This window comes from Corella eumyota, chromosome 7 (assembly GCF_963082875.1).
Source record: "Corella eumyota chromosome 7, kaCorEumy4.1, whole genome shotgun sequence".
Taxonomy (NCBI): domain Eukaryota; kingdom Metazoa; phylum Chordata; class Ascidiacea; order Phlebobranchia; family Corellidae; genus Corella; species Corella eumyota.
The window spans coordinates 12,430,436-12,440,128 of record NC_137496.1 but is presented as its reverse complement, the minus strand read 5'-3'; the positions used below and the strand labels follow the sequence as shown (position 1 = coordinate 12,440,128).

The following is a 9,693-nucleotide window of genomic DNA, read 5'->3' as shown; positions in this document are numbered from 1 at the left end:
CTTAAGGCAATGGCCCCACTTGCTAAGTTTAAGATATTGTTGATTTGGGATATTATACTCAAATGACCTAATACTAGGATCAGCCTAGTCAGATTAAACAAGTCGTCAGTTTTACGTTAACTTAAAATTCGCTGCGCGTGTTGCAACACATCGCTTCGTTCGCTTTAGTTGTTACGTCAGTTTGCGTCTTTTAGTTATTACGTCAGTTTGCGTCTTTTAGTTTTTACGTCAGTTTGCCTTTTTTAGTTAATACGTCAGATTGCGTTTTTTAGTTTTTACGTCAGTTTGCGTCGCTTAGTTTTTACGTCAGTTTGCGTCTTTTAGTTTTTACGTCAGTTTGCGTTTTTTAGTTATTACGTCAGTTTGCGTTTTTTAGTTTTTACGTCAGTTTGCGTCGCTTAGTTTTTACGTCAGTTTGCGTCTTTTAGTTTTTACGTCAGTTTGCGTTTTTTAGTTATTACGTCATTTTGCGTCGATTAGTTGTTACGTCATTTTGCATCTTTTAGTTACTACGTCAGATTAAGTTACTAATAGTTGCGTCACTTTTAGGGAATTTCCCTATATTGTTACTAGCTGCCAGGAGTTGTTACATACCATATTTGTGCAGCCGCTAGTGGGCGCACTGGGATACAGAAGCAGGGTAGCATGGGCTTCCCAATTGGTTTGTTAGCTAATAGTTAGTTGGGTATCAATATTTAATTGACCACAATATAAGTAACCCATGATTAATTACTAAGCTACTAGATATTAATTGTGTATTTTTATTAACGGATTAGTTTATATTTTGTTTGGTTTGTTAGTTAAACATTATTTTTTAGATATTTGTTAAAATGCGTTTGTTAAAATTAATTCTGTTAGCTTTGTTATTTGAATATTTAGTTTTTGTAATAATTATAGAGGTTTATTTTGGTGTAAACTAATAATAATTAGTTAGTTAAATATAGTTGGTTTGTTCAAATATATTACTCCTTAAAACTTGATAATTTATTTCCCTAACATAATTACTCTAATTAAAATAAAAATTTGGTGTACATGCAATTGGTATAAATAAATTTTAATTAATTTTTTATTTTAATTTATATATAATTGCTTAGCTAAAGAAAATGTTTAATTCTTTCTTTTTTTGAGATTCTTCTGATTCTTTATGTGAAGCAATCAACGATGTTGCTATCCGATGACGTCGCATCTTTGTGACGTAATTGCGTAATGACATCACTGTCCAATGACTTTTATGTTTCAATATGGCAAAACCAATATTGTTGCCCACGTAAATGTTGTTGTTTTATTCTCAACAACAAAAACACACTTGGTAGCCAACTTTAAACTACCATCATAACTTTATCTTAAATGTTATTCCGCCGTGCGTGGCGCGTTTTTTTCTATTTTGGTGTTTAAAATATGCACAGCCTTATAAAGGTGCCGCACAATCTTTTCTATTTTCACCATTCGACTCTTTTAATAGTTGTGTGTGAATATTCGTTATTGTATGTTTATCGTTATTTTTCATTTTTTATGTTGTACTTATTGCAAAACTAGTAATAAATATTTTTATTAATTTACATATTTGTTCAATAGTATGTAGCCTCCTACTGATCAGTAGGTTGTTTATTATATTTGTCCATTGTATGTGACAAACGTTATTTTAAAAGGCTAAGTTGGGACTGGTTATATTAAATGTAATTTTTAAATTTTGGGAATATCAACTGTTTTATTTAAACATCTTAAACATTTTTTTATGTTTTACATAGAAATGTTAAATGTACGTTTAATAAAAAGTGTTTACTAAAGTATTTACTCAAAAAGGGTTTTTCTCATTTTGTTATAAAGCTTTTACGTAACAATTATGTAGTAAAGTGTTGCATTGTTTAGTGACATGAGCCGTGACAACTACGTCATAATTGATAATTACTGTAGATCTAGTAAGATTATATAAAAAAACTTTGTAGAATTATTTTTGGCAAGCAGGGGTGTTTGTTAAGTTTATTTGAAATATTTATTTCTGATTATTTCTAGGTTGTCTACTTAAATTTTAGTTGTTTTAACAGCTTAAATGTAAAATGAAAGTTGCTGCTAATTATTTGTCACAATGTGAAAGAAATTACTTGTGTAACCTAGCAACTAAAGAGAATATTGCAGCTTCATTATGTGGAATGATCACATTTCCAGCTGTGATTGGATTATTTCAACATTTGGTATGGAAAAACTTAAATTTATCGGCGCATGCACCATTTGCTGGTTTACGTGGCATGTTAACGGTGGCATGTAGTGCCATGGCATCTAGTTCTGCCACGGTTACTGCTCATGATATTTTTATTGGACTTTACCCAAGAACCTCGCTAACTCAAAATGAGCTTGTATCAGGAACAATTTTATCGCTTGTTCAGTTTATCATATTAGCTGGAACTTTCAAAATCACTCTTCCAAGCCACATTCTACATCCTGGGGCCTTCTCTGGCCAGGGAATTCCCCTTCATACCCCAGTGAGCAAGGTGAGTAACTCACAGAAGCTGAAGATACAAGCTATGGGCCACAAAGCTGGGTGCCACACTTGCGGCAAATCCTTTACTCCTTTTCACATTTTAAAGCAGAAAATTGTGATCAAATTTTTTCCATCTAAAAGTAAACCGATGCCGTTCTATTTTGCCGATCATTCCCCACCTCAAGCTCTTGTCTCGTTCTACTCAAAAAAAGACAAAGCTTTAAAGGGGAAAATCTACCCCCAATGTCAATCTTGTTCAACGTTCCAATCCTCAGTTGTTCGAAAAGCTTTAAGCTCCAAACAACCGATCAAATTTTGGCCGGATCGGTCGGGGATTGTAACTCATGCTTTGAGGTTCAAATTATGGAAAATTTGGATGCCTTGGCCAATTTTAATTAACTCAAATATTATTCCTGAGTATTTGGATTTATTGTACAATTACTTGGTGCCATGATTGTGAAATTAAGTCATTAAAAAATTGTAATTAATTTAATAATTTTACATACGGTATTCCAAAATTCTACACTGTAGTTTTTTACTGCTTTATGCAATTTATTAAAAGTCTTAATTAGTGGTTTTATTTACTCAATGATATATTTTTTCTTTTATGCAATTTAATATATTTTAAAACATTGCTATCTTCAAATTTGCACTTTTTAAACTTTATTTATAAACATAATTGTGCACCCATTTATACTTCAGATTGTTTTGCAATGTTTTTTTTGATCATGAATTTTATTTACTTTTATATCACAGTGCTATAGATTAGAAATAAAATTTATTTTCACAGGTACCATAAGTTGTTAAAATAGAATGTTACATAAATATGTCGCGCACTGAAATGAAGGATGGATGCACTGTTGGAAAAAATAACACAAAACAAAGAAAATTAAAACACTGAAAATCAAGAGTATGTTCACAGGTATATATTGGCAATTAAACTGTATAAAAATTCAAGTTATGTTATATAAAAATGGGTATAAGTACTTTAGTATGTTAAATAAAAATAAAAACACTGTTGAACAAAAATCTACACAGAATCTGGTCTCCTTGAATCAAGTTGTTGGTCTTCTGTCTCGGCAAAACTTGGTTGTCCATAAATAATCTCGGTCATTCTCGGGTCGGTGTTAACGACAAAATCTTTGTAACACCGGGGGGAGCAAGAGCGAAACATGAACGGGATTCGACGGATGCCCCATATTTCGCTGCAAGGTCGAATTATTCGTAATCCTGGGCCGTACATCGGACCTCTGCAGCAATCACAGATGTTGTAACTAAAAAGGTAAATTTAGTTTGTTATTCAATTTAAATTATGTCCTATTATTTTTTTTGGGGCTTTAACAAAAATGTGTTTTGCACTGTACTAAAATAACATGGCACACTTGTTTTCATTACTCTCAATGTGGAAAGACTAACTTCATGGCCTTACCATAAATTAGAAGGGGTTCATACCGTCTATATCGCATTATTCAACAATATAATGTCCAGTCCATTAACCACCACATTTTTGATAACTGAATTCTACCCATGTACACTATGTAATGTTTAAAAGTTTGCTTATTCAAAAGATAGTTGCATAACCTAACATGATCACTAACTTGGTTATTAGTTGTGAGATAGCTTCAGGTAGTTGTGCGTAGTTTTCAGGTTTTCCAATAATTCAAATATGATTCAAATGTTTTTTTTTTATTGTTTAAAGGCTAAAGATTTAACTGCATCAGGAATTGAAGTTATATATGGGGATAAATCTGGTAAGTTTGCCATAATACTTTATTTAATTTTTATCTTTAGTTTTATTGATTTAATCAGTTTTGTTAATTATGGTTCGAAATCTTAGATTTTGAAACATATTGTTATTGTCATTATATTTATTATTGTTTTTATTCTTAATCGACAAATTTTGAAAGACGATAACTTTTGTTCTTTAAAACTAAAAGTTCTAAATTTTTAGTATGTTTGTTATTATCCCAACGAATCGCAAACCTCCTATTAACGACATTTAAATGTCACTAATTACTAATTAATATATTTTAATTTTAAAATTTAAAGATTAAATTTTCTGAAATTTTAATATGTTGTTGGTATTATTATTTTGTATGTTGCTATTTAAAATGAAGATTTAACTCTAGCTAAATATCGTTTAATCATTATTTTATTTTTTTTATAAAATAACGAATCAGTGTGAGTTTAACGCTTGAATAATTTAATAGCGTTCTGGTCGCCGTCAAAAATCGTCCTTTTCGCTGTCTATTAAAGTAAAAAATATTGGTTGAAAATTTAAGTAAAATTTTAAAATTTAAGTCAAAAATGTGTAAAATTTTTTTTTAATTGTTTTGTTATTATTATGTTTTAATACTTGTTATTACTAAAAAATTAAGATCGGTATTTTGCTTTTAAATTTAGTTTACTTTTCTAATACAATATCAATGAATGCGTGTTCGTTTGTTAAAATTAGGTTTAAATATAAAAAAGTTCATATTTAAATTTATAATTTAATTAATAAACCTACTAAATAAATTATATTTATAATTGTTTTTATTCTTATTTGACCGAATTTTGAAAGACGATAACTTTTGTTCTTTAAAAGTAAAAGTTCTAAATTTTTAGTATGTTTGTTATTATCCCAACGAGTCGCAAACCTCCTATTTACGACATTTAAATGTCACTAATTACTAATTAATATATTTTATTATTAAAATTTAAAGATTTAATTTTCTGAAATTTTAATATGTTGTTGGTATTATTATTTTGTATGTTGCTATTTAAAATAAAGATTTAACTTAAAATTAGGTTTAAATATAAAAAAGTTCATATTTAAATTTATAATTTAATTAATAAACCTACTAAATAAATTATATTTATAAAAAAGAATCAAACAATTTCGAACCATATTTTATTTATCAAATAAATCTAGTTTGGGTTTTTATTGAACGTTTACAGTTTTTTTTTTTTGATAAACTAGGATTAAAATATATCATATTGTTTTTAAGACACTGTAACCAAGGTGATTGGTGTAAAAGGGGGCAAAGTTGAAGTATCAGGATGTTACATTAATATTCCTGAAGGTGCACTTACTGAGGATGTTCAAATTACTGTCCATGTTGTTTGTTGTAATGATGTTGTTCCCCCCACCAAGGTATTTGCTTTTACAAATTTGTTAAACAAATTTGCATGCTAAAAATTTGATTTACTTTTATTAGTGGTTAAGTAAATAGTTTGTTTAAAATAACAATATTTTTACGTATTTATTTGTACCTATGTTTGTTTTAAACAAAAAACAAAACTGTAAATTGGTTATCAATTATTAATAACTCATGTACACTACTAATTTTTTATTAAGGAAAACCCAACATATTTGTTGACTCCACAATTTGAATGCTTGCCACATGGATTAAAGTTTAAGGTTCCAGTTACAATATCTCTTTCCACCCCATTTTACTCAACAACTGGAACCTGTTTTGTTATAGTAATTTATTTAGTTGTGTAATTTGTTTTAAGAATGCTACGCTACAGATCTTTAAGTGAAATCTTGTTAAATATTTATAAGCAACTTGCTTTAAGCAAAAAACATGTAAATATTATTTTTTATTATTTATCAATTGGACTCTGTTTTTATCAGCAGTTTGTCAACAAGGAACAATTTACTAAATTTAATTTTTTTTGTCTATTAACTTTGCAAATAACAGTGAAATGCACAACAAAAGTAAGAACTACAAAATTATATTTCTTTGCGATTTGTTTAGCCTCAAGTAAGTCAAGACAGAGAAGTTTGGCAAGATCTTGCTGAAGTTATATTAAGAGATTCTCGAACAATTCAGTTTCAAGTTGATCATTTATCTTGGTAAATATTAAACATCTTATTCTGTTATTAATTTCCACCTAATTTCCTTTTTTAAATTAAAGGTTTCAAGTCATAACAACTTGGATATTTGGAATAAATCAATATCTTAGTAATCCAGAAAAACGAAAAATATTTGAATGTTACCATGAACCACCAAATTGTAATTTAACTTTATATGTTATGGACACAGAAGATCTCCTTAAATCGAACGGGAATCGGGTTTTTGTTGTTTATGTTCCAATAAGGTTTATGTTTATTTTAAATAATTTGAACCGTGTAATTTTGAAGTGTAACAACTTAATATAGTTTTGCACCTAAATATTTAGACAAAAAGACAAAGTATTGTTCAAAATTTCTCATGAAGATTATGAACCTTTCTCGAAAACCTATGACAGTACAGATTGTCAATCTGGGGTGATCAGAACTAAGCCTAAACCAGGATTTGAAAATAAAAACCCATCGGGAGAAGTATTTACTTATTCGGCCACAAATCTAACAACTCAAGGAGTTAAAGATGGAGATTTCGAATTTCCTCAAATTCCAAATCAAGCAGGTTAGTTTTTTTTGCAAGTTACATCTTAAGTGATTTGTATAAAAAATAATGTTAAGTGTAAAACTACATTTAATGCAATTTTGCTATCAAATTAAATAAAATTTTGTAGTATTAATAGAAACTTATTTGTTTAATATGCACATTTATACTTACTTAATTAATCAGTTGTTTAGGGAGTTCCAGTTAAAATACCTTTTTAAGATTTTATATTAGTAAACTATAATAATAGATAAGTTTCAATATTTAAAGAAAAGCAAGTCAAAACACCCAACACTTACCCTAAAAAAGATCAACAAGTTCCGGGTTTCAGTGAACAACCCAGTGGTGTGGAAGAAAAAGTAATTTAAAAATATAGTTTATAGGGATGTGCCAAATCGTAAAAAGCTCGGCTCGTACGAGCATCTTAATTTAAAAAAAGCTCGGCCAAGCAATACGAGCTTTTGAATAGCGAAAATAAATATCTAAGTGACCTTTCGGTACGTAACGCAAAATGTATGCCCGAAAAAAATACATAAATTTTTGTTGTGGACGCTGCAAGCTTGCTATAGATAAATAATTTAAGATTATATTGCTTTATTTAAAGAAGCGATTTAAAATCGTTAAAACGTGCAGTGAAACGCCGAACAAAGTTTACCGGTTTTAAGAAAATTGAAATAGGCTGAACTTAGGTTAGTGTTGTACTTTGTATTAAAATGCGAAAATTTACTTAAGCTTACGTAAATTCACATGAAGAAATGTAAGCATTTCGACATGTTTAGGAGTTAACCGGTTACGAAGCGGGCTAGTAATAGCGCCCGCTGTACTAAAAAGTCTTTCAATAAAAACACTAGTTGGCGGCGTGACAACAATTGAATAACAACGTCATATCTCGCGTGATATAATTAAACCATAGAGATACTAATATGTATATATTAGTATATTTATCGGTGAACCGACGAATTTTCGCAGTGTGAATTATAACACTATTGTATTTAAAAAGTTATAACACTGCACGGCGTTCGATTTGCATTATAATTTACCGAAAAGAAAAAAATTAATTTAGTTGATAATGCTCGGATAATTTAACGTGAAAGCTCGGCAAAAACCGAGCTTTAAAAATGCCTAGGCTCGTACACGAGTACGAGCCCTAGCACTCGGCTCGACACATCCCTAATAGTTTATAGTAAAACTTTTATTGTATTTGTTAATAGATTACTGGTTGTTTTTATAGATGCAAAAACATTCTTACTGATTGTTTTATACTTTTTAATTTTTATAAATTTTCACTTTTTAATGCAAAATGTTAAATGTTTAGGATGAAAGTCTTCCATCTACTTCGACTGGACCTTCTCTAACTACTCACAAACCTGTTAAAAGTAAGTTATATATTTAACAACCCCATATTTTTTCATGTTTTATTAACAATACGTGAAAAACAAATTTATGCCAACTCATAAATTTTTTATAATAGTAATTAAAACATATTTGTTTAACATGACATTTATACGGATTTATTTATTACCTTATTAAATGGCTGTTTAGAAAATGTTGGACCAAATTTCCAGTTTAATATTGGAGACCACTCTACAGTTACCGTAACACCTACAGGTAAAATCTAAACTTTTTATGTTATTCTAGTAATATGGGAAAGCATATTTTTTTAAATAAAATTGTGTATGCATAAATAATTTATTGTTTGTTTTTTTATGTAATTTTTTTGTAGATGTCAAAATGAAAGATTGCACGTTGGACAGTTGTGACGTATTGATCAAAGAAAATAAAAAAGTGAATATGCTTCCCGGTTCTAATAGCAGCGAGGTGAAACAAATATTGGACTAAAAAATTGATTTTGTTACAGTAAACTTTAATATTTATTTCCGGTTTAATTAAGTACATTTTATTGAGTTACAGCATTTAATATGTCTCAGTAATTAATAATACTCAGTAATTATTAAATATAATTCTATGCAAAAAACAAAACCATTGTTAATGTTTAATATGTATCTGTACATAAACCCAGATTTCAATATTCAAGCAAATTATTATAAGGTTGTTTTTTTAATTTATTTTAATTTTTTTATCACTGTGATTAAATCAGTTCTTCATATTCTATTTTTTAATTACACTGTCTTTTAATTTATTTTGTCATATATATTTTATATATCTTTTTTATTTTCTAATTATGCAATGTTAAAGTGACTTTAATTAGGAATTGCTAGTAATTATTGAAGTGTGGTATGCAGTAAATCAGTGATATCAGTGATTATATGTAGTAATTGCCTAAATGTAACGCTTAAAATACAAGAGGTTAATGCAAAGTACAAATAATATAACTTGACCATGTTTTTTAACATCTTATTTGTAATTTAATCATTGTTTTAGTGTTACTGCCCTTTTTTCCTTTTTTTTTGGAATTTTGATTTTTCTTTTGTAGTAGTTAAACAATGTATATGGATATATATGTGCATATACTTCAAACAGTAAAATGGGATATTTTTTGGTTATTGTGTAAAAAATTAAGTTATTTTAATTCTTAGCTTTTTCGCAGGGTAAATTTTAGACCTTGAGGATAAAGAAAATTATTTAGTGCGAACAAGAATTCGACTCTGTGTACCATAAAAAAGTGGTAAAACTTTTTTACACTACGTAGGTTGATAAATTCGTCATCGCTATTTGAAATATTTTTACTATTGTTTAGGCTTGTAAGTTAAAAGGTCGTTTACACTTAGCTAGGCTTCGCGCAAATGCTGTAGCGATGTTGATATAGAATTTTTTGGGAGATTACACGCAGAAAGTCGACATTATCTGGGCAGCATTCTTGCAGTTGAGCGAGTTTTTGAG

General features: G+C 28.8%; 2 protein-coding genes across 2 annotated transcripts; both read left to right on the top strand.

Annotated features, from left to right (window-relative positions):
• The first annotated feature begins 2,028 nt into the window (after positions 1 to 2,028).
• On the top strand, positions 2,029 to 3,157 carry LOC145759909 (uncharacterized). The gene has a single exon (XM_082573763.1). The coding sequence runs from the start codon at positions 2,058 to 2,060 to the stop codon at positions 2,931 to 2,933; it is 876 nt and encodes a 291-aa protein (XP_082429889.1). The 5' UTR covers positions 2,029 to 2,057; the 3' UTR covers positions 2,934 to 3,157.
• Positions 3,158 to 3,267: 110 nt separating this feature from the next.
• LOC145759719 (uncharacterized) lies at positions 3,268 to 9,239 on the top strand. Its single transcript, XM_082573567.1, has 12 exons — positions 3,268 to 3,401; positions 3,518 to 3,761; positions 4,179 to 4,230; positions 5,470 to 5,615; positions 5,820 to 5,945; positions 6,223 to 6,320; positions 6,383 to 6,565; positions 6,647 to 6,873; positions 7,123 to 7,211; positions 8,168 to 8,228; positions 8,395 to 8,460; positions 8,576 to 9,239. Exons 7-12 carry the CDS (start codon positions 6,501 to 6,503, stop codon positions 8,689 to 8,691), a joined length of 624 nt encoding a protein of 207 aa, XP_082429693.1. The 5' UTR covers positions 3,268 to 3,401; positions 3,518 to 3,761; positions 4,179 to 4,230; positions 5,470 to 5,615; positions 5,820 to 5,945; positions 6,223 to 6,320; positions 6,383 to 6,500; the 3' UTR covers positions 8,692 to 9,239.
• Positions 9,240 to 9,693: the final 454 nt, after the last annotated feature.